This window comes from Callospermophilus lateralis, chromosome 15, assembly GCF_048772815.1.
Source record: "Callospermophilus lateralis isolate mCalLat2 chromosome 15, mCalLat2.hap1, whole genome shotgun sequence".
NCBI lineage: Eukaryota > Metazoa > Chordata > Mammalia > Rodentia > Sciuridae > Callospermophilus > Callospermophilus lateralis.
In genome coordinates this window covers 65,504,250-65,530,139 of record NC_135319.1, presented here as the reverse complement: position 1 = coordinate 65,530,139, position 25,890 = coordinate 65,504,250, and the positions used below count along the sequence as shown (strand labels likewise).

Below are 25,890 nucleotides of genomic sequence, written 5' to 3'. Positions count from 1 at the left end.
ATTCTGCTCCCTTTTGTGTGGCCCCCAGCAGACTGTTACCATAAATCACATCAGTACTACACAAGTCCCAGAATGGGTTTAAGCCTGTGGCAGGGGGAGTCATTACCTCTACCCAAGCAAGAGAGGACTGGCTAAAGATCTTTGCAAGGGATTTGAACTGGACTCAGAATGTTATGTCCCAGAAATATATACTAGCTTAATTTCCCCAACCCCAGTAGGTCCTGATCCTAATCTGGTCATGAACACAAAAAAAGCCATCTATTTTATGATTAGGATGTTCTCTCCAGGCCTTTACCCTGTATTTATCCCTGTTTGGAATTCCTTCCCCACCCTTCTTCCCATTAGTTTCATCTGTAAACATGATAATGACCAGGCTTGTGTATTAGCCTCGGGTCCTTAAAAGCAGTGTTCTCTGTATTTATTTTTGAAGTCATGAGCAGATGGCCACGCTGCATAAGTACAAGCATTGAAATTTGAACCAAAGAAATGTGACTTTTGGAATGAGACTGGTTACCCATGACTATTGCTAAATTTTATATTATAGGATTTGAGTTTAATATAGGCGTTGCTGTCATAATCCAAACAAAATGTATATCCAAGTTGATCTGATACATCTAACAATATGTTTGCTGTTACGCTGTGAGAGAAATGACATTTGTGTAAAATGACTTATACACATTTCTGTTTTACAGCTACAACAAAATTGTAGTTTCCTCTATAATTATGCAAATGCCAACTCATAGTAAAAGACAAAGATTCTATCTAGACTATTTCTAACAATTGTATACCCAGGGCTCACTTTCCATTGCTGGCCCAGACTTCTATGTATTCTTCCTGCATCCAGGTCCGTAAGCAGCACATATTACTGTTTGCCACATCTGACCATCCTAAGAACCTAGAAGTAGCAGCAACCCTAGATACTGGGGCTACGGGCTTTTTGTCTGGGGAACAATAACCTTTGTCATATCCCTGTTCTGTGGGATAACTGAAGTGTGTGTAATGTTGGGAAATGTATCTTAGACAATGCATTCTTAGATAACTCTAAGTTTTGGGAAGATGACATAAGTTGGCTTTGCACTTATAAAAGCATCTAATATACAGGATAGATTCTGTTTCTAAAGCATGACATCATTTGTAGTTGATGTTAAAAGGTACCAACATGGGCTGGGGCTGGAGCTCAGTGGTAGAGCACGTGCCTAGCATGGGTTCGATCCTCAGCACCACATAAAAATAAATAAATAGAATAAAGGTATTGTGAAAAAAAATTCTTAAAAAAAAAAAGGTTCCAACACTACTTTCCTTGTGCTGCCAAATTTCTGAAATCTCTTGGGGTAAAATATTGAAGCGTTTTTCTCACAATCTCACCTTTCTGAATCCATGTGCCACCAACCATCCCACTCCTACGTTTCACTTTCTGCTCCTCTGAGCTCCAGAGGTCACATGAGTAGACATTGGTCACTACAGAAGCCCATGGGCCTGCTTTGCTTTCTCTGGAACTTGTGGGTCTTACCCATCAAATTCTATTTTCCTTAATTACCAGCTGCCATCGTCCCCTGAACCAAAGGCCTTTCCTCTATTGTCAGAAAGCCATTTGAATCTCTCTTAGCCCTGTCTTCCCTGGAGGCAGTCCATAATTCTCTCTTCTGGTTTTTGGCATATTCCATTTGACAGTATATGGCTGGAAAATATATAGCAAGAAGAAGGGACGCACCATGATGGCATGGAGTTAAGAAAAGTGAGGACTGAACAGGAGATGACAATGTGGAAACTCCACTTCAAAAAAGGGCCATTAGAGATACTAAAATGTAGAGCTTTGTTTTTTCAGTATCTCTCTCGATTTGTCATGGCATCTTTTTCTTTTTTAAATTATTTTTAGTTGTCAATAGATCTTCATTTTATTTATTTATATGCAATGCTGAGAATTGAACCTCAATTCTCACAAGTGCTAGGCAAGCACTCTACCACTGAGCCACAACCCCAGCCCTGTCATGGTTTCTTTTATTTGCCATTTAATGCTATGCTAAGTAAAGAAAAATGAAGATTTTAAATAATTACTATGAATTTTTACCACTCATCTTTATAATGTGACTTAAAGATTTAAATTTTAATATAAGAGCATTTAATTCTGCATTGTTAAAACACAGAACTACCAAAATTATATAACTTATATTTCACAGCTCTCATGTACATCTGTATTTTGTTCCACCAGACCAGTGGAAACACTGCACAAAACTAATTCAGCTGTTTTTACTTCGCTTCTTGATATGTGCACTTTCTGCCAACACTCCCTACCAACACGCCCTACCATCCCATCCGATTATTAAGTAAGAAAGTACTGGAAAAAAAGGATTGATGTGTGGCCCTAGCTTGCCTTTTCCTTCCCTGTTATTATTTTCAGCAAAGTGTGCAACTAATACAGAGAAGTAACACTAGTAAGAAAGGATTTGATAAGATTCTTTGGTTATTTGTTTTTCTTAGAATGCCATTGCCTTCTTCCTGTATTCTTAAAAAATTCTGGCATGAACAGAAAGAGTGGCCTCTTGGGATGTCAGCCCCTCCATTCCCACTTGCACACCTTCCCTTACATTCACTTGAGTCTCATGGAACTCCTGTGCATTGTGGCTCCACTGGAACTCTGTGCTTCTGAGGCATGGCAAATGCTGCATATTAACTGGGTAGCAAGAAGCTCCAGACAGTTTGTGCCCATCTCTACTCATATGCATATTCCATTGCCCCATTGGACCTCACTTATCAACTACAAATTCAACCATAGAATGAGTGAGAATTTCACAGTGGCAACAGTAAAGCGTAAGCCAAGGGCAGCGCTCTTTTGAGCACAGCCTTTCTGAGTTTGCAACTGCACAGGTTGGTAGCATGCCATCAAGCTGGACCTGGGACTGAGAAAGGGTTATAATTGGGTGGCTGGGAGGAAAAAAAAAAACAGGTAGAGCAGAAACCTTGGCTCTGGCAAAATAATAACAATAATAATAACAATGATAATAATAAGTATTATTTTTAATTTTCTTATTAAGAAAGGGCCCTAATCTGTTAGGTTTTCTGGTCTGATTTCTCCCAAAAACATCTGAAAGTATTGTTTATATCTTGGGCAAACAGAGTAGGGAAGATTGGAGGTGTCTTTGCCATTTTTTTCATTATAATTGTTAAGGAAACTTCTCTGAAGTAGAAGCAAGAGACCTAATGAACCTACACTATATAGACTTAAATTCCGTATCATACAGGAAAATTTAAAATGCATTTTCAGTACCCTGCTTATACTTTTTAAACAACTATTGGAACTTAAAACTATAGAATGGTTATGAGAGTAAAACTAGAATAATATTTTCCATCCCACTTATTTTATGTAGAAAGTTTGAGAAATTCAAGACTTCTGCCATTATGCTTTTGTAAATGTCAGGATAATCAAGTTATATTATGAGATTTATAGTAATGTCTTCATTCAGAATTAGTAAGCTATTTTCCAGCTTGCAGTTTACTGAAATTGGACTCTCCTTTGAATTTTGAAAATTTCACACATTTAAAAGAGCTCATATTATATTTCATACTGGGTTTCTATGGCAAGATTGTTATTCTTTTTAACTTTTCCATCAACTACTAGTTCTTTATGCAAAGTCTGTGAAACCACATAAGTGAAGTTCTGTAGACTAATAATGATTGATTTTCAATATTGAGTAATTTATGAAAGTATCAAAGGTAGTTACTAAATTAGCACTGTGACTTCCTGTTTGCAGTTATTAAGAATAAGAATTTATATTGTCAGAGTACCTGCTCCAAAGTGTTCCACAATTATGTCCAGAATGGTAAAAACAAAATGAAGACTGAAAATTTTTAAAACCCTTTCAATGGGGTATGTCATGCCCAACCAAGAGAATTACCTGTTGTCCCTGGCCATAGGTCCATATACATATTGGAAAAAATGAACCACAACCCAGAGAAATCCTGCTTTGACAGGATTTGGTTAATTTTGTTTCTAGTACATATTCCGTTAGAAATGATTCAGTTTGATAGAATGTGTTTGCCAGTTAACTAGCAGTCCTCCTCACTCGGTGTCAATAACGGGTCAGTTATACTCAAGGCCCAGAACGAAAGCCAAGCTTTCTGCCTTTTCCCTCCACTGCTGCTGTCCCCTCCTGTCAAGATCCCCTGATGGAGGCAGGCTCTACTCCATAGGCCTGTTTTCTCTCACCCAGCAACTACTTGAGCTTGAGCCTTGTAGAGCAGGGTCTGGAGTCCAGATAATCTTAGTGGACCCTAAAAAATCACAGGCAGCAAATTCTACATTTAAGAAGTGAAATGTGAAATAATTTGGGAACATTTACTGAAAATCTAGTTTTTAAATCTTTTGTAGGTGGCCATAGGTTCTATAAGCTGCAATATATATTCTGCTCAGGAGCAAAGGGAGAGATGGAGGGACTGGCCTAGTTATCTGTACCTAGCATTTCTTTTCCTCAGGAAAGAACTTAGACGTGCCTCAAGTATAAAAACTCCTTCTTTGGTGTTCAGAAAAAAATGAAGGGATATGGCCCTGTCTCCTTGACCCCAGTGAGTTTTGGGCGTATTTGTCCAACAGAGGGTGAATTGATAGGCAGAGCTCCTCTGGTCATGCTTTCCCACCAGTTACACATTGTAGCCATTTCAGGGTCAGCCATGCGTGCCAGATTGAATTAAATGCTTTTTAAAAGTCTCCGAAGCAGGAAAACATCTTTCCCCAACTGGTATTTTTTTTAACATATTTGTTAATGAATGTCTGCACAATAAAGATGTGGTCTGTAGCTTGTTTTCCAAGGAAGAATCCAATTTGGCTCTTGTAGATGTTGCTGCTACTCAGATATAGTTTAATTCTTTAATTGAAGCAGCTGCAAAATAGCTCGTGGACAATGCAACGTTCCCCAGGTTTTCCTGGAGCTGTCTGGGTGAAGGCCACCTTCACTTGTGCGTTCTGAATCCCTGATTTTGTCAGAGAAGCTGTCAAGAAAATATCTCCTCTGGGGCCATTGAGCCTGATGTTGGCCTACTAAAACTGTGGTTAAGTCTGTGGCTGATTTCACAGGCTTAATTCTACTTTTTGTACTCAGAAAGATGCTATCTTGATGCCAACCTGGACGAAGGAGTCAGTCAACTTCTCTCCAACTTCCCTTCCAGGGATTTCTCCCTGACTCAGTTTCTATAGCCTATTCAGAAGGCAGTGTGTGACATAAAATCTATTCTCCAAGCAACTTAAATGCATCTTAAGTTTTCTAACTTATACAAGTACTTTTGGTGCAGCAAAGCTTAGATGGTAAGAGAGAAAAGGTGTCCAGGGAGAGAAAGGACCCATTATAGAGGCTTGCCCTTTTCTGTCCATGAACATCAAAAGGATGAGTCAGTTAAGGAAAGAAACATGGAACCTCAGAATTAGCTCAGAAACATCACTGGCCTTTGAAACCAAATTCTGAGCTCTTCAAAGTATGAGAATGTGTCTTAGCTGGTTCGGTGCATCACAAGTGCTCAGCAATGGTGGATGATGATGACAGTGATGGTGTTGTTGGTGGTGGTGATGGTATCTAGCCAGAAAATCCTTCTAAAATATTATCTGTTTGTTTCTAGTCAAGGACTTTGTGGCACACAAACACACTGGTGCCTAGCTATCATATTGAAGTTCCACTATTCACTTTTAATCTTTGTCTTTCTTCCCCATTTTCTCTCTCCTTTTCCTGCATATGCCCCCTTGGATACTTTATCCTCTGCTTACTATCTTTTCATTAGTTAGCTGTTTGAGTTATCGCTTATCTGCCTTGAACTTTGTTTTCCCCACTGTTCAGCATTTCAAGAATACACTCAGATACAATACACATGTACACTGGCAGTTATAGAAATGACTGTTAATGATGACATCAGTGAGTATTTCACAGTGGCACCTGCTCAGAGGCATTAGGTTGTTCCCTTTACACACATTATTTTGTTAATCTTCAGCCAACCTTATTAGGTAGGCCCATATATTATCCTGTATGAGAGATGAGAACTCCAAGGCTTAGAGAAAAATATTTGCCAGGGTGGCAGTCTCACATAAAAAGTGCTAAAGTTGAACTAGAATGGAAGTCTAACTTCAGTTACTACCTACCTGCATGACAACATTCACAATGACTTGAAAACAAAACCTTGACACCAGCTGCCCTCTGACATGCCTGAGGACTCTCTCCCTGAGAAGCTCTGCCCACTCAGGCTCAGTCTTTCATTTCTGCTTTCCATGTTGCTTCTGAGCAACTATGAGGAAATCTGTGAGTCATGAAATTCAAGAGCTTTCCCTGATTAGCTGATTTCCCTGATTTTCTAGCTATCTTTCCTCACTGTGTTTTGAGAAAGGCTAAAGGAGTATTCTGGGGCACTAGACACTGGGAGGGAAGCTTTCCCTCACTCCTACTTCGGGAGTAATAATCTAGCACCAAAGGTAGAAAACACTGATGGCAGAAACTGGTTATACCTGCCAGGCCTGGGCCAGGTATTTTCCCAGGCCTCTTTTCTTCCATTGCTTAACATGATCAAGTAAAGAACTTGCAACTTAGAGCAACTGAGTGACTCTTGATGAACACAAGTAAAAAAAGAGTTTAATTAACTTAATTTCAAATCCAGGTTTTCTGACTCCAGAGTTTATGCTTTTCTGCCTTTAGTAGGAAAGAGCACAAGCATCCAGAAATCCAAAGTGGTCCAGGAAGACAACTCCATTGCAAAGGCAAGATTGTCATGCAGGCATTCCATGCTTAGAAACTTTAGTTGGCTAGAATGAATGGAAGGCAAAATTCTTATATGAACATTAACAAAATATTAAACATTCTCACATATCACCATTAAATATAAAATGCAAGTATGTCTGTATGTATATTTTTGAGAGCCTCTGTGATTTGTTTGCGAGGGGATACCCCAGTGTTTTCCATTTCCCACACTCTAGGTCAGTGGCTCTCCAAATCCAAATGAGAAGATAGAGAGTGCTGTAACCAGAGGAGGAAGAACTAATATCAGAGCACAAAACTGACCGTGTCCACTCTAACCATCCTACAGATAAATCTTTGCATGTATCTATGATTATTTCTTTGGAATATGTTATGAGAAGTAGAATTATTGAGTCAAAGAGTAAGCAGCAATATAAGGCTTGGGATATATATTGCTAAGTTACTCTCAAATACATTGATATCTGGTAATTTCTTCATTCTTTTCTTTTTTAATTGTTGTAAAATATATGTAACACAAAATTCGCTCCTGACAATTTTCAAGTCTATAAGTCAGTGACATTATACAATGTTTCACATCAGCTCCATTATTTATTTCCAAAATTTTTCATCTCTCCAAATTAGTACTGTGTAACCAGGAAACAGTAACTCTCTACTCTTGCCTTTTCCAGCTTCTGGTAATGTTATTTTACTTTCTGTCTCTATGAATTTGCATATTCTATGTAGTTCATATAAGTGGAATCATACAATATCTGTCTATGTGTGTCTATCTTATTTCACTATTCAATATATTATTGTTGAACCACATATCAGAACTTTATTCCTTTATGTGACTAGATAATATATACTTTGTTATCCTAAGTGGGCATTTCAGTAAATTTCTATCTTTTGACTTTTATGAATAATGCTACTGTGAATATTCACATACAAGTATCTAAGTCCCTGTTTTCCTTTTTATTTTTTTCTTTATATACCTAGAAGTCGAATAGCTGGGTCATATGCTAATTCTGTGACTAACTTTTTGAGGAGTGGCAAGTTTTTCCACATCGGTTACACTATTTGGCAATTCATGCTGGATACTAAACACCAAGGCTAAGAATATGGCTTAGTGATAGAGTACTTGCCTAGCATGCCTGAGGCCCTGGGTTTGATCCCTAGTGCCACCCCAAAAAAGAAAAACATTAGGGGGTAGGACATACTACACACCAGGAAATGTTTCATTGGCATTCTAAACCTCCATGTCTGCTATTCAAGTTGCTGAAACAAGAATAGTTTAGATGCATTTTTTTTTTTTGCCTGAAATAACTTTTCACTGAAATCTTTGGCATTTTTTACATGATATTCCCCAGTTCTGCCCTGACCTTTTGAGCCCAGACAGCATTGCCTGACTTTTCCCAGTGAGCAGATGAAGGCACATCTTTATGCAAGCTCATGACTGTTTTCAGTCACAGACGCCTGTAATTCTGACTTCATGTCCTGGTACTGCTGATGCCCCTGTGTAAGGACCCTTTGGACTGTGGTTCTGGGTTGGAGGCTGCATGGATCTCCATATCACTCAATTCTCTGTCTTGGGCATCGTATTGGGTTAGAAATTCATCATCACTACCTCTGGCTGCTCCAAAGAGCCCCCAGCAGAACCAATCTCCAACCCTTACTAAGGCCTAGAATTTATGAGTCTGAGTAAAGAAAATATCTGTAAATTTTTTTCAAAGTAAATTACCTGATGTCCAATTATAGATTAGATTGTATGAAAGAAGCAGGGGATGAGATTAAAGGGAAAATGGGTACCTTTGGGTCCTCCTAATTTCACCCATTTATTGAGTACCTTTATGTTCTAGGTGCTGTGTTAGGCTCCAGGGATTTAGCTGTAAAAATATATATTATGGTCCAATTATCATGGAATTAATAGTCCAGAAGAAAAGAGACATACGAGTCAGATAATCCTAGCAATACATTCTAAATACAAACTGAGTCAGGTGTCCTAAATGAAGGGAACGGTTCTTTAAGAACATGTAACACAGAATTGAAATGGCAGGGTGGCTCAGGGGGGATTCCTTGGAAAAGTAGCCCCAAAGGCAATTATCTGAGTTAACAAAGTATGTGTGAATTGAGGGGATTGGAATAGGAAGTAATTAGAGAAACAGACTCCATCAGTCCTGGGAAGAAAAAAATCCCCATCCTTGAGCATAAAAAGCCAGATAAAGAAAGATGAAGTAGGAAGGGGCAGTTTGGACTAAAACCTCTGGTTTTTCTTCTGTGGTCTACAAGCAGTGGGAAGTAGAATAATCAAACAATGTACCAGAGGGAAATTTTTTTTCCCTAAATAGCAAAGGAAGCAGAAAATTGTAGCTTTAGAATTTCCGAAGATGCCTCCCTTACATGGAAACTTTCTGGATCTGGCTGGCAGCTTTCTCTCTGTGGAGGAAGATGGAGCTATGGGGTTGTTTCCCCTACATGTTAGCTCTGGCAGCCCACCACATCTGGTATAAAACCAACAGTAATATTCCTCTCATTTCTTCTTGGCTCTCCACGGCCAAATATCTAGATGAAGGGTGGCTACTGGTGTTGCATCTGTGCCCACTTAGGATGAACTTGGTTTTTGTGACTTTGGAAGTAACACAAGAGGCTCCACGAGGAAAAATATTTGTAATTTTGCTCTCAAATGTCAGAAACAGAAAATACTGAGATTAAACAAGCTGAGGCACCTGCAACAGGGCCTGTCAGAGCTCAGGAAAACCAGGTTCTCTGAACTTTCTCAAGTTATCGTTTCACTCTTACTCAACCCTGGAAACCTGCCATCAGCTCCAGGTGAATCCTATTTGATTTTCCACTCAAAGAATACCAGCATCTAGGGCAATGGGGATGCAGGAGATCCCAGATCTCAAGGAGCTTCTTTCCAGCTGTACTTTACCTTCCCAACACACACACACACACACACACACACACACACACACACACACACACAATGTCTTAGGGGCAACCTGAAATGTAACCGTGTACGTGGAATATTTTCATGAAGCTAAAAAGTCTTTAAAGGAATAAAGAGAAGAAGAAGCAACATTTATTAAATACTCTTTTAAATCAGGCAAAATGATAGATGTTTTCAGGTACATTCTCTCATTTAGTCCCTAAGAGGACACTGAAGTTTAAGGGCAATCAATAGCTTTCCAGGATTTGAGTGTATATCTTTCAGCTCTAAGTAAATTAATTTTCTACTTTTGTTTCTCTGTGAAGCCTTCCCTGAATTTCCCAAGTCATTAAAAAAAAAAAAAAAAAAAGTTTCCCCTTCTGAATTCCCAAAATGCTGCAAGCGGTTTCTGCTCACATGATGTTTACTTTAGTCAACTTAATTTTACAGAGAGTTGTTTACATGTGGGTTGGCTCTTAAGTCCCCAGAGGACAGAAAGATGTTTCATCATCTTTGCACCCCTCAGGCTGAACAAAACACCTTGTACACCACTCGTATGTACTCATAAAATGCTTTAGTATAAAAGAATCAACTAATGTATTTACAGATCTCACTGGATTGGTCAGAGCATAGGGCCACAGACCAGCCCACTCTTTTTCAACCCCAGCTCTGTAGTATATCATCAGAGGTCTCATGAGTACACAGTACAGGCAACCCCTCCACAAACCCAAGCCCTGATCACGTTTCAATATGCAGGTTCCCTTGCCACCTTTCGACCTATTGGAACACACCCCAGAGCGATGATCCACCAGAACTCACGTTCCAGGTCTGAAAGCCAGACTACAGTTAGCAGCCAATGCATGCTCTCGAAACATGAAAGAGGTTATCTGAGCAGAGAACACTTCGGGTTCTGGATACTTAGAACATGGTCTAGAACAAAGGGGCTCTAGCTGAGGGAAGGGGGTTGCACCCTTGAACTTGTGGGTCTCTCATCCCATAGAGAGGGCCTCATAGAAGGAGGGCCAGAGCTTGGCCTTCTGAAGCAAGGGTCCCCTTGTCTAGCTCTAGTTTATTGGAAATAGTAAATGTCAGAAATTCTGAGTGAAGTACATAGATATGTATTAAAAGTATGTATTAGATTAAGATGCACTAATAATAATAAAACAAACCCAGAACCAAATCGTACACACTAGTTCATCATTGTTATTGTTCTGTTTGACCCTTTTTTCCCTTTTTGGTGTTTACTTTCTGGCAGAATTTGCCATCACTAATTTTTAGTGAGCTAGGCTGGGTGAGGAGGAGGTGGGACTGAGGGTAGAAGGGAAACCCACAATTGCTGCTGGGCAACCAATCGCCATCCCATCCTGCAGAACCAGCATGTGAGCATTCAGAAGCTACGAATCCTGGCCCATGCTCATTCTCTTAACCAAATCAATCACCAGTCCCATCATTGTTATCTCCTAAGTATATTTCAAATCCTTTTTCACTTCAATTTAACTTCCTCAACCAAAACTATCATCATTCTTTTAAATTAACCTCCTAAGTTTCCTCCAATCCATTTTCTGCGCAGTTGTGAAAGTCAACTTGCTAAATGTTAAGTGGAATAATCTCACTATTTCCCTTCAAATTTCAGTATGGTTTCCCATTTATTTTAAGATGAATTCTAAAATCCTTAGTTCCACATGAACTGATCTGAGTCTCATCTTGTGTCACTCTTTGCCTTTGCTTGCTGAATGCCAGCTGAATTGGTCTGTGTTCATATTCCCAGACATGTCAAACTCTTTCCCAGGGCCTTTGTAAATTTTCTTTATCTTGCCCAGATAACCTTCTGTCCCCTCCCCTCTTTTCCTCAAATCTTAAAAATCACTCTATGAGAGATACCATCCCCAACCTCCTGAACTGGATCCCTTTTGTTACGGGATCTCTTGGAATCTATCATTAGCACCATTGGCATTAATTAACTGAAGCCAACCAAGCCAATATGGTTTCATGCACCTATAGTCCCAGCTATGCAGGAGGTTGAGGCAGGAGGATACTTGAACCCATAAGTTTTAGGCTAGCTTGGGCAACATAGTAAGACCTTGTCTCAAAAAAAAAACATTATATATATATATATATATATATATATACACACACACACACACACACATATATATACATATGTATATATGTATATATATATATATATGTATATATATATATATATATATAAATTATCTAACTCATTGGCTTTAAGGACTGTCTTTCCTGCTAGGTTATAAGCTTACTAGTGGCAAGAACTGTATTTGACATGTCCAGTACAGTATCCTGAGTGCCTAACACGGAGCCTTGAACATAGTAGGCATTCTGTGATTGAATTACAGCACCTCCTATAGCAACTAGGCTACAGGAATTGACCCATTAGTTTCAGACCTCAAGGAATGAAGAACTCAGCAGTTAATCCAGTCAGCCCTGTAACCCTCTGTCAGTTCCTGTTTTCCTAGTTATTTTGGTTTTACTCACTTCATGTACTCTCTTGTCTAGCTTCCAGACAGCAATTGAATTTTTGACAAATATTGAAGAAAAAGAAAAGATTAAAAACCTCCATCTTTTTAGTGTCATATGCTATTAGTTTTTCCCCTCCAACTAATAAATGGACTCTGTTTTTCTTCAGCTTCTCATGTCTGATGCATTTAAGGAATGTCTGTCTTTGTCTCTCTTTGTCCCTTGAAAATTGCAATACATTTTCATTGGATAATTTTTTATTATAATATAAAAAGTCATTATATTTACATTTCTTATTAATAACTCATATTATCTGGTAACATCTCATTATGTTCTTTCATTCAAGGTCTTTTTTTATACATGTATGTGTGTTTATTTTTCTCCTTTTTGTTTTAGGCATAAAGATATTCTTCCCACTTTTTCGTGTCTTTCCCTTAAAAAATATTCAGAAGTCATTTCATTTATTTAATTTTATTTATGATTATATAAATGACATATATAAGTAATTAAAATAAAAAATTGAAGGATGGGAAAAAGGGGAAGAAAGAAGACAAAGGGAGAGAAGGAAGCAGAAAGGAAACAATTCGATTCTGCTGAGAGCTAGTTTTCATGAGAGAGAGTTGAGAATAGAAAGAGAAGATGGAGTTTTTAAAAAGAGGCAGGATAAATGAGAAACTGAGGCAAGAGCAAGGATGAAAGGGGGTACAAAAATGGTCTCTGGCACTAAGTAAAAGTAACACTCTTCCATGAACTGGATCACCAATAGTCCATTCTCCTGAGGAAGAGATGATAAACTAAGAGCAAATGACCACTAACCCATCTCTCTTGTGCAAAACAGTTAAAAGAGGTGCCAGCCAATGGGCAGGTCATCAGTATCATTTGCCCAAAGGAATGTCTAATAAACAAATCATACAAAATGTTCTATTATTTATCTTTTTAATGTATTGTCTGGCACATACAAAAGATTAACTGTGCCAATATGTTATTTTTAAAGCAAAATGATACAATCAGAATTGTGAATCCATCATGCAACCCCAAAACTACAACATTAGCAATAACTCCCCTCAATCTATGAATCCCTTCTCCATCCCTTCACCATTCCTGATTCTCCTGTCACATCCTCAGTAACCATTGTCCTAAAATTTGTTTATTCATATATAGCACACACAATTTGATTACAGCTTATGTGTACTTTAAAAATATATTTGAGCTAATTGTGAACTGATGTTTTCAAAAACATAAAGCAAGTATTTGCCTTCCAAATGTGAGAAATGCAATCATTGCCAGATCATAGGCTTCACCTGGGTACAGACCTTTGAATTGGAGGTAGGATGTAGGCAATGAGGGTTTTTGCACAGTGATGCACACTCTGGAAATGGAAGTGAAGAGATCCTGAACAGTTTTCATAGACTATCGAATGGATAAACAGGGAGAAGAGGAATGTAGAAGCACTTTGAAAGTATTTTCTCTAGAGATGGAAAATCAGCAAATCTGCCAACAGAGCAAGTTTAAGGCTTAACACTGGGTTCTCTGTTTTGCTATGCTTACTACCAAATAGTTACCAGAAAACTCCTAAAAATAAACTTTTCTGGGTTTCATTCACTGAGATAAAAAAGGTTTACATGGCTTTTGTTTTGTTACAGATTTATTTTCTTTATAACATATCTATGATAATTTCTTAAGAGAAATTACATGATTGTGAACTTTTACCTTCAAGTAGAGGAAGTTTTTGTTAGTTCTTTTTATATTATGCATAAGAAGTTTTAATAGCCTAAAAATGTAAATTCTTTTCATCTGAGTTTTAAATGTAATGTGATTCCAAAGTCCCAATAGATTTTGTTAAGACACTGAATAATCTGATTCTGAAATGTCTTTGACTGAGCAAAGGCCCAAGATTAGCAAAGCCATTCCTAAATAGGATAGGAGGACGTGCTCTACCAGGTTTCATGATACAGAATAAAGCAGTAAGGAATAGTGCAGGGCAGTACTGCATTAGAGAACTCAGAAACAAACCAATGAATTTATGGGCATTATGTATCACTAAATAACATAGAGACTAATTAATAGATGATGCTGGTATATGGAAAACATGAAATTATATACCTATCTCACACTATACCCCAGATCAATTCTAGACTGATTAAAAACTTAACCATGAAAGAAAAAAAATAAAGTTTTAAATGAAAATATAGATTATCTTTCTGAGCTAGACATAAGAAAGAACTTCTTTTTAAAAAAATACTTTTTAGCTACACATGTACACAATATCTTTATTTTGTTTATTCATTTTTATGTGGTGCTGAGGATCAAACCCAGTGCCTCACATGAGGCAAGTGCTTTGCCACCAAGCCTCAACCCCAGCCCCAAGAAAGGACGTCTTAACACACAAAAAGACAGTGATAACAAGTACACAGATACTTCTGGAAGTGGTTTGGAATAATTGATATCACTTTGAAAGGCTGTTAGGAATTACCCTGTAAAGTTGAATATTTGTATACCTATAATGGCACAATTCCACTCTTAGGTATAAATATAAAATAAAGATTCTCAAACTTTAATGAGCATCACAATTACCAAGAGAGCCACACTATTTGGGAGCCCCACCCCTGGAGATTCTAACTCAGTAGACCAAGAATGATTTATTTCTGTGGATTGGTATTTCTTCGAAGTCCTAGGTGTTGAGGTTTCTGCTGGTCTCTAACACAGTTGCAATAATACTCCCCTAGGTTTTTTCATCTGTTTATTAAGAAATAGGAACAATAATTGTAAAGCCATGTTGCTTATACTAGCAAAAATTTGTACACAACTCAAATATCCATCAGCAAATGAATGAACAAATAAGTTATGGAATGTTCACACAATGAAATAATACACAACATTGAAAATGAATGAACTATACATGCATATAACAACCTGGCTGAGTCTCAAAACATTAAATGAAAAAAAAAGACAAAATTACGCACATCGTGTTATCATTTTTAAAACATTAATATCAAGTACATGGGATATATATCATCTATAAACTTGTTGTATGATAAAGATGGACTTAATGATAGCTTATTCACTATATGATTCTATAGTAACCATTTATTAAGTTATTAAAAAATAATAAAGTTGCTATATATCAAACCATTTCTAATGAATTAAAGGTTATATTTTTAAATTAAATAAAAAAAAGAACCAGAGGAAATTTAAATGAAGATGTATCTGATCCTTGCATGCAGAAGATTTTCTAAGAATAAAAGCAGAAGAAATCAAAAGAAAAACATTGATACGTTTCTGTAAATTTTTTTTAATTCTTCATGAAAAATTATAAAAAGTAAACTAAAAATTTGACAAGCATGCTACACAGGGTGATGCACATCTGTAATCCCAGTGACTCAGGAGGCAAAGGCAGGAGGATTCAAGATGGACCTGTGCAATTTAGCAAGACCCTGTCTCAAAATAACAAATGTAAAGACTGAAGATATAACTCAATGTAAAGCACCCCTGGGCTCAATCCCCAGTACCAAAAATAATTGAATTTGATATGTGTATCATATACAACTAAAGGATTCTTACTACTAATATTAAAAAATATTTTGTAGAGGATTCTGGAAGATGATGGAATAGGAAACTCTAAATCAATCTATCTACCTAGATGACAACTGCACTGGCAGAATCTGTCTGATCTAACTATTTTGGTACTCTGAAAGCTTACAGTTCCAAGAGAAGGCTTGGATGATGAATTGCAGTTAATTTTGTCCAATTTCAGCTCTGAGTTCATCAGTGACACTACCCATTCCTTATCCCTTAGCCCTGTGGCAGGCATCTGTGCACAGTTCCTGAAGCAGCTGAGACACAGCTTGCAGACACAAGAAGAGGCCAAAAAGACACTGTCCCCCAAGTATCAGGGATATCTCTGTCACAGGCATATGAGTGAGCCAAAGTTCCAAGCCTCGGTTCTTGTGTCCCAACGAAATCAAATTTAGAGTTAGACATGAAAAGCCAAGCAAGAGAATTTTATTATAAGTCATATTAAGGTTCAAACAAAAAACACCCTCAAGAGGGAAAAAGAGTGGGTCATCTCTGAGTAGAAAACGACAAATGAAATTTAATGCTACTTCCAAATTTATTACCATTTGACATTCACCAGGAGAACTGGAGTTCACCTTCTGCATTCTTCACCAATTCAGTGTTTAACTCCTGCTTCATGTTGGGCGTGGGAGTTTTGGATCCTAGTTGGTCCTGTCATGTCAACCATCCCACTCAAGAGGCTTCATCTACAAGTCAATCCTATGCTAATGTGGGTGCTGGGGTCAATTACCAGGCAAACTTTATCTTATGGTGCCTGTACTGATAAAGAAATTTCCCTTTAGATATACACTGATAAAAACTCAGCCATAAATTCTAACTTTACAATGATTCTTGTTGACCCTATCAGGAGTTAGCCCTGTAGGTCTTTTCCTTCTTGATGTATTTCTTAATTGGCTCCCTTTGTTTCCATCTATTTATTCTCAGGGTTAGTATACCTGTTGTTTTCCTACAAGTTACTCAATTATTCATTAGGCAATTTAAAGAAATCCCAGGTCCCTGGTACATTATTGGATCACATTCCACTACTCATTACAAACTACTACCTAATATCTCCTCTGGTTGTTGATTGCTGCTTCAGATCTCTCCTCTGATGGCTGATTGCTGCTTCTGATTACAGAGGTATAGACAGAGAAACAGGCAGTCATTGTTTTTGTACCATTTTTGTAAACCCCTCCCTCCCAACTGAAGTGACTACAAAGGATTTAAAAGATCTGTGCTTTTTTTATTTACCACCTTCATATTTTTTTATTTTTCCCTTTTGAGTAGCCAGACATTCAAAAAACAACTGCATATGCAGAGAAAATTAGAAATTAACTAACATGCCTAGGGAAAGGTACAGGATCAGATAAAAAAACAAGAAAACCTTAAGTTTATATTTCAGGCTGATCCTTGGCACAGAGAAAGTCTACAACAATTTAAAGAAATAATGAAAACAGTAAAACAACACACTGTGGGGAAGAGGAGAATGTGATTTCTAGAATTACCACATTATTAGATTCAAATGTCTGATTTTCAATAACAAGAAAAATCACAAGGCATACAATGAAACACAGAAATTGGCCCATTTAAAGAATAAATAAATACAAACTGTTCCTGGAAAATATCTGATGGAAGATTCACTAGACAAGGACTTTAAAATAATAGCTTAAGGTTCCTAAGAATGTGAAGAAAGTAAAGAAAATCATGTAAGAAAAAAATAGAAATAACAATAAAGAGCCTAAAAACAAACCAAAAAGAAATTCTGGAGCCAAATAATACAATATCTGAAATGAAAAAAATCAGTGGAGAAATTCAAAGGCAGATTTGAGCAAGCAGAAGAAAGAAAAGCAAACTTGAAGATAGTATATTGGAAATTATCAATTCTGAGGAACAGAAAAAAAAAGATTGGAGAAATGTGAACAGGTATCTATCTAAGGTATCTATCTGTGAGATACCATCAAATGTACCAACATATGCATTATGGGAGTTCCAGAAGAAGAAAGTAAGTGATAGAATATTCAACAAAGTGATGACAGAAAACTTTCCATATTTGATGAAAGACATGAACATAAACATCCAAGAAGCTCCATAAACTACAAGTAATAAATCTAAAGAGACCCATACCAATACACATTATAATGAAACTTTGGAAGCCAAAGAGAGAATCTTTTTTTTTTTTTTTTTTGTACCAGGGATTGAACTTGGGGATGCTTAGCCACTAAGCCACCATTTATATTTATTTTATATTTATTTTGGGACAGGGTCTTGCTAAGTTGCTTAGGGCCTCACTAAGTTGATGAGGCTGGCTTTGAACTTACAATCCTCCTGACTCAAAGAGAGAATCTTGAAAACAGCGAAAAGCAATTCATAATATACAGAGATTATCAGAAGATTTCTTATCAGAAACTTTGAAAGCCAGGCTGATCTATTCAGAGTACCAAAAGAAAAGAACTGTCAACCCATATTCATCAATTTTTTTTTTCAAAATTAAGGAAGAAGTGAAGACTTTCCCAGATAAGCAAAAGTTGAGGAAGTTTGTTACCACTAAACCTGCCATGCAAGAAATGTTCAAAGGAGTACTGCAGGTTGAAATGGAAGTACACTAGACAATAGCTAGAAGTCATACAAAAAATAAATATCTCAACAAAGGTACATACTTGGGCAATGCTAAAAGTTAGTATTATTGTAACAACAGTTTGTAACTCTGTTTTTTATTTTCTACATGATTTTAGAGACTAAAACATTTTTAAAAAATAATTATTAGTTGCAAAATTTGCATTATTATAATTTTGATTTGTAACCTATATTTGTTTCTACATAATTTTAAAAAAAACTAGTTTTTAAAAGAATCATTAGCTTATGTTTTGGAGAACACAATGTATAGAATGGTAATTTTGTGATATAAGCCATTGAGAGGTAGGGACAAAGCAGGAAGGAGCACTGTTTTGTTTGTTTGTTTGTTTTGTTTTGTTTTTTGTGTTGCTGAAGTTAAACTGGTTTAAATGGAAATTAAAGTGTTATAATTATGATATTATTTGTAATACCAATAGTGACCACACACACACACACACACATGTTATAGAATACACATGAAAAGCAATGAGAAAGGAATTTAAATATTCCCTACAAAAAGTCAGCAAAAACACAAAAGAAGACAGTAATGCAGGAAATGAAAGACAAAAAGCTAAAAGACCTATAGAAAAGATTAACAAAATGGTAAAAGCCATTCTTCATCAATGATTATTGTATATATAAGCGGGTTAAATTCTCCAGTCAAAAGACAGATTGGCCAAAAGGATTCTACAAAAAACACAATCCAGCTTTATGCCATATATAAGCGACTTTAGTCCAAAGACAAACAGATTGAAAGAATGGAAAAAGAAAATTCCATGCAAATGGTAACCAAGAGAAAATAGGGTGGCTACAGTAATATTAGACAAAATGATTTTAAATCAAAAAAGTTTATAGCAGACAAGGAAGGCCATTGTGTAGTAATAGAAGTTTGAATACAGCAAGAGAATTTAGCAATCATAAATATTCACACATTTAATAACATCAAAATTTATGAAGCAAAACCTGACAGAAATAGGAAGAGAAATATACACAGTTCTACAATAGTAGTTGAATACTGTAATCCCCACTCTCAGTAGTGGTTAGAACAACCAGCAAGAAAATAATTAAGGACACAGAGAATGTTAAGCAACACAATAGACCACTAGATCAAACAGAACATTCTACCCAACAACAGTAGAGTAACATTCTTCTTGTTGCACATGGAATATTTTCTTCAAGATAGACCACATGTGAGGTCACAAATAAAGCCAAAACATGGAACATAAAGAGTGGAAATTTTGACCTAGGGTACAACATAGATGAACCTTGAGGATATTATGCTACATGACATAAGCAAGTCATGAAAAAGTAAAATAAGGTATGATTCCACTTATATGAGGTACGTAGAAAGTAGGATAGTGTTTTCTAGGAGATTAGGAGAGAAAGGAATTGGGGAGTTTAAGTTTAGTGGGTATAGAGTTTGAGTTTTAAAATTGGTCAAGTTGGTCAAGATAGTAAATTTAATTTAATGTGAATTTTAAAAATTCACAAGGAGAAAAGCAGGGGGGAAATACTGGTCATTAAGAATTAATTCCATCAACTGGTTTTATGTGTCAATTCAAAACCTCTTTAGGATTTTGTACAAGAATCCTCAACTCTTCTTAGAGAATATTCTGACACTTAGCTGTCCCATAGTTTGAAGTTAATAAACCTGAGTGAAAATTCAACCCTATCACTTAATAATGGCAAAGAGTATTCATGTTGATTTCTCTAAAATATATATCTTTACAAAATTATTGAGAATTAAACATAATATCTCTTTTTCCTAAATGTGAGTGGCTTGCTATAAATGTGTCTTATCTTAAGTGAAAATCACCATGATGCAAAAATCATAGCCATTCCAAAATGCAAAGTTTGAGAGCAAGCCTTTATAGCTTTTTAATATTTCCTAAATAAAAACCAGGTGTTTGTGATAAGACATTGAAATGAAGGATAAGAAAAAGAAACATGCTGCAAGTGAGTTGAAATTGGAGAAATAGACGAGTTTTGTACTTTCACCTTTCTTGTCTTCGGAATGCTCTGAGAATGCAGGAATCAGAAATTGAATCACAGTAACTCCATATACTACAAATAACTGTCCCCTCCAGAGTACATAAATGTATTGTACAGCCATGGGGGGCAAATAAATCTCTGTTTGCTTTCACGGGTTAGCAACTGACTAGTTTTGTGGCCTGAGATACACCTTTAAACATTCTGAGCCCATTATCATATCTATTGAACAGGAATAATAATCCTTAAGAACCTTTATTATTTTTTCCAAAAGGCATGTTGTGAATCAGTAAGAAAAAGGTGGAAATTCCATTGGAATGTAATAGATATTTCACAAAGTAATTTGAAAAACAAAGAAACTATAACCAAATAAGAGTAAATTAAACCAATGATATTTTCTCCCTCTATGTGATTGACAATAATTGAATATTTGTCATTTTAGATATTAGGAGACCATATTTAACAGCCATCCAAGGGCCACTTAAAATTAATTAAGGTAAATAGTTGTGCAGGGCTTAGATCCTGCTACTCGGAGAAGATTTGGAGCTATTCTGGTGACAAATGGAGCTTTGAGAAGTTGTTCTCATTTATACAATTCACCAGAAATTTTGGGGCAACTAATGTTATAGATGACCACACAAGAAAAAAAACAAAGATGTAAAGATGAGGGCAGAGAAGATGAGGATGATGTCTTGAACACTCTAGAGTATGCACTGAATAATGTTCACTGAATTCCAAGGTAGGTGGGGCAAATGAATTAGGAAGCCTTATTTACATGAAGAGTTACAAACAGTGAAGTCATTACTCCATAGTAGTTGTTAAGAGCTTACACAATAAAAATATAAATTTTATATGAAATATAAATTTTATATGTGATAATAGCAACAACTGAAATTAAGGTGGTGATAGGCTTTTCTAAATTCACACACGCCCAAGTTATAGAAAGAATATTTATTAAGCAGTTACATATGGAACCTGGAATGGTAAAATTATCACATTCTTTTTAGTTGAGAATTATTCTTTTTATTGTATAATACAAAGGATAACCAAGAATGGCATGCAAACATGATGTTTGCCTATCTGGCTCTAGAATCAAGGACTCTTGAGTTCCTTGCTGGAGAAGCTTCATCTCCCTTCCCCTAGGCTAGTGGGTCCCCATTGATGATATTTGGAGAATACTATTTTGGATTTTCATAATTGGTAGCAATCCTAAGGTTAGAATGCTTCCATTCTTCAGTTAAACCAAAGCCATAAACCACTTAAAGCCATAGGAAACAAAATTGAAAATAGAAGGCCCTAACTGGTTATTTCATATATGAAAAGCTTTGATTCATCTGTTGGTGTGCAGCTGTGGGTCCACTCCACTTCCCTTCCTCATTTAGTCAGTGAAAAAGGCCACTTTAGACAGAACCCAGTTCATTAGCAACCCAGAGCAAGCATTTCAGTGGTGACCATGCTGGACCCCTGGTAGGAAGTGGTTTCTGATGTGTTTTTCATGTTCACTCAGAACACCTAAACCTGAGGTCTCTCCCTGACTCTCCTCCACCTCTCTGTTCTCCTCAGGACTACTGGCTCTCTCTCCTTTACAAGCGTCTGATCGGCCCCAAAGTTTTGGCCGTGCATGTGGCTGGGCTCCAGCGGAAGCCAAGGCCAGGCCGAGTGATCCGGGACAAACTAAGGATTTATGCTCACTGCACAAACCACCACAAGTAAGTCTTAACAGAGAGGGAACAGAAAGGCCACCATGGCTCTGCCCCCATTTGGTATACCTTCAAGGAATATTTATGTTCATTATTCGTAGTTAAAAACTGCCTCTAGAATCTCCATACTCTGCAGGTTTCAAATGATTTTTGATAAGTAGATTTTTCTCCAAGTCAACTCCCCTTCTCATATTTACAGGTTTTATTCATTAAAGGTTAATAAAATACATGCTATTCATTCATTTGCTTATTCATCCAATAAATTTTTATTGGCCATTTTCTCTGTGCCAGGTGATATAATACCCACAAGGTTTTTTCTGTGTGCGTAAGACTCAGGCAAGGTAAGTGGCCAAATCTCACCCTATGATCCACCAACAGAATTTGAGAAAATAAGTCTCCATTTCTAAGATGTATGCTGGAGAGCTACACCACTAGAATCCTAGCCCTAGACCAGACTTTCTCAAACTGGAGTCCCTAGAACTAAAAGAGTACCCAAAGGTAGTCATGCCAGCTTTAGAGCCATTTCAGTATTTCAAAAATCTTCTTCATTATTTTAAGTGTTAAAAGACTAAATAAAATGTAGGCTTCTTTTTCGGGGGGATGGGGGTGATGTAACATGGTGTTATCATTAGAGTTGTCTTTAAAATAAATAGGAAAATTAATTATCAGTAAATAAAGTTTGCCAGGTAAAAATTTTAAAACATTTAGACCATAAGGGAAAAACATAAAACTGGGCCTAAAGCAAAACTCATCTGGCCAAGTAGGTCTTTCTGACATAACTTCCTGTTTAAGGCAAAGTAAGCTGCTCTGGACAAGAGAATTCTTTCTCTTACTGCAGAAAAAAACCTTTGGGCAGGGACAGGTAGCTAGTGCCTCCTGCTAGACCTCCGTTCCTGGGCCTATCAGGACTGATCAAGTGGAGGGGAAGCCAAAGAGCTGCCATGGTCAGATTACACCAGATGCTACTTCTCTGTCCTTGATGAGACAGGAGCCAAGCCAGTTAATTCCTCATGATAAGCTATTTCAAAGAAGCACTCTGAGCAGTGGGGGTTGGGGGCAGTTGTCATGCCTGTAGATACAAGTGCCTATTGTAGGTGAGGGGAGGCTGTTTGGGCAGAGGCCAGAAGCTTTCAACATCCCTTTTGCTCAGCAGGAAGTTCGATCCCATACCTGACAGAGAGTGACTGCTTTATGGCCTTGGCCTGAAGTTATCTGATCATCACACAAGGCAGCATTGTATTTCTTGTCTCTGCCTAGCCCTGAGGTAACCACCCAAAGGTGGACCCCCAGCCTCAAGACAGAAAAATTGATCTTTGCACCTTCCGTCCCTGTTGGAAAACACACCAGGCTGTGGCCTTTTCCCTGAGGACCCAGGGAAAAACTGTCAGTAGCCTTATGGATTTAGCAGGAGTTGTATGTCCTCAGGGAGGGCCACTCACATGGTCTCAAGTCAATGTTCATTCCAGTGTTCTTTGACATTCTCATGGAAGTTGTTACAGTATTCTCGGGATGCCATGAACCCTGAGCCAGTGCCTCATTCATTTTTATAAACTTGATGTCAAATATAGTGACTGGCATGAAAAAGGTCTTATAAATATTTGATAAATGAAAGAATGACTGGACAAATGTAGAAATAGGGCTTTGAGAGGTTACTGCTGGTTAATGGCTCTTTTCCCTGTGGTGTCATCACATTAGCCAAGGAAGGTGGTGTGGTAGAATGGTTAGGAGTTCTCCCATTTACTACCATGAGACCTAGAACAAGTGAGTAAAATCATCAGGATTGGATCCTCTCTCTCTCTAACCTGGCTGATCTCCACTTTCTATGGGAAGTCACTGAGGAACCTTTCTGGGGAAAAGGTGCCACCAGGTTTCTATCGATACCTCTTCCATTCCCTGTTAAAAAGAAAGAAAAAAAAAGCTTTCATAATCCATGTCACACGTGATGCTAAGGATAAAAAAAAAATGAGGCAAAGATCTTCTTGTTCCTATTAGGTCTGGAAGGAAAGACCACAGTGGACCCACTGAGCCACAGAGGTTGCAGGTCTCCTCCCTGTGGTGGGTGCAGGTGCCTGGAGAGGTTTGTGCCCCCACATCCATTCTCCACAATCATCATTAGGAAGCTCTACTGACTCATTTAGTTCAGGTGTGGCCAAAAAAGCCAAAGTCACAGAATTATCCCAAAGTGAGCATGTTCCTTTCATGCAAATCAGCCTTGACCAATACTCTGAAAATGAATGTCCTGGGACAAAACAGGAATTGGATGAAAAAGTATAAACTTACTAGTAAAGCAATCCAAAGAAAGTGTCTATTAGAACAACAACTCCTACACTCCAGGGTGTATTGGACACTTGCTCTGTGACAAGCATCCTGCCAGATGTTTGCATTTACATTATCTTCTTGAGTTCTTAGGATTCTGTGGTATCACCCCAGTATGTGAATAACAGCATTAATGATGCAAAGAAGAGAATTCTTAAAGGCCATTTGTCCCAATGCTCTATTGAACATAGGAGTCCTTTGTCTCCTTGAAATTCAGACATAAAACACTGACTTGGACACCTCACCACCTCTGAGGGAAGCCTGTTGCATTGAGGATCATTTCTGACCTAGCAGAACCTTGTCCCATAATTGATTTAGGGAACAAAGCTGCTCATATCAACACCAGCAGGTGCTTTTCTGCTTTCTGTTCTGGAACTAACAAATTAGGACATGGGCAGAATGGCAGATCTTGTTCAGAGAACAACAAAGTTTTGACAGAGAAATCTTTTTATGAGCCATTCTGCTGAGACAATGTATGTTTCTGGGGTGGAATTGAGGTCCTTAGCCAAGTTTAGAACCAGTTGGAACCTGGTGGATGTTGAAGCAAACTTGAGCCTTTTGGGGTTCAAGTTCGTTTATTATTGGCAAAACACAACTTCCTGTTTTTCAGAAGAAATTTTTTTAAAGGCTCATAAAAAAGGTTCCTGAGGCTTCTTGGACATCAAATGACTGTTACAAAACAATATTTTGATGAGTTAAGTGTAAATGAATCAGAAACATGTGGATTAAATTTCCCTTAAAATACACAGGGGCTTTGAAATTAAGGGGAAAAATGTTTTGCAAAACAGGACCTGACTTTTACCGAACCCAAAACCTTTGAATTAGATTTGGAGACAATGGAGCAACCCAGTTTTCAAGCACATTGCCTTTCACTGGGAATGCCCATGGACTGCAGAGCATCATTCTCTCTTCCTTTTCCCAGACTCCTAGCTTCACTGGAGATGTTTCTAGAACACAACTGTTTTCTATCTGGAACTCAAGATGCACTTCCCATATGACATCTCCCACCTCTTACTTTCAAGATATTCTGAGTACAGCCTCCTTTCCCTGACTCCCTTCCTCCTCCTCCCATGGTAACACAGAGAAGATGTCAGGCAGGAAAGGAGCAGCCAGAAAAGATGAACTCCAGATACATGGATTGGCTGCTGGCGAAAAAGTTTCACCATGAGTGAGACATGGAATAAGAGAGAAGTTCAGTAGAGACAGTTTCTCTCCGGAAAGGGGCATTTACTAAGAAAACCAAAAGCCAGCTAGACCTGACAACATCAGGAGTCAAAATGGCCTGCTGACCAAGCCTTCAGACACCAATTTCTTAAGAAACAGATACTCTCCAGGGTTAGTTTTCTATAGCAGAGAATATGCATTCTTCAAGAATCTGCATTCTCCACACATACTGTCAGGTTGGTGTCATCTCCAGCCAAGCATGTGTCTTTGTAGCCACAAGTCCTCTGCTTCATATGTCTTTGACCCTCAGCCAGGCAGGGCGAGGGATGGCTGAGGCATTGCCAAATCCTACCTGAGGAGGCTCCGAGTTCTGTGAGAGCCTGTGCACTTTAGTCCCCCTGGGCTGTATGGGTTTGTCTCCCCCAGGGGATCTATGTAA

At 37.7% G+C, this 25,890-nt stretch overlaps 1 protein-coding gene across 3 annotated transcripts in view; it reads left to right on the top strand.

The window, feature by feature from the left end:
- Hpse2 (heparanase 2 (inactive)) overlaps window positions 1-25,890 on the top strand; it is a 649,448-nt gene that overhangs the window by 602,249 nt on the left and 21,309 nt on the right. For all 3 annotated transcript variants that reach the window (XM_076834902.1, XM_076834901.1, XM_076834899.1), the window contains one exon: window positions 21,835-21,980. In XM_076834902.1, the coding sequence (XP_076691017.1) occupies window positions 21,835-21,980 (146 nt within the window). The remainder of the gene's footprint in view (window positions 1-21,834; window positions 21,981-25,890) is intronic.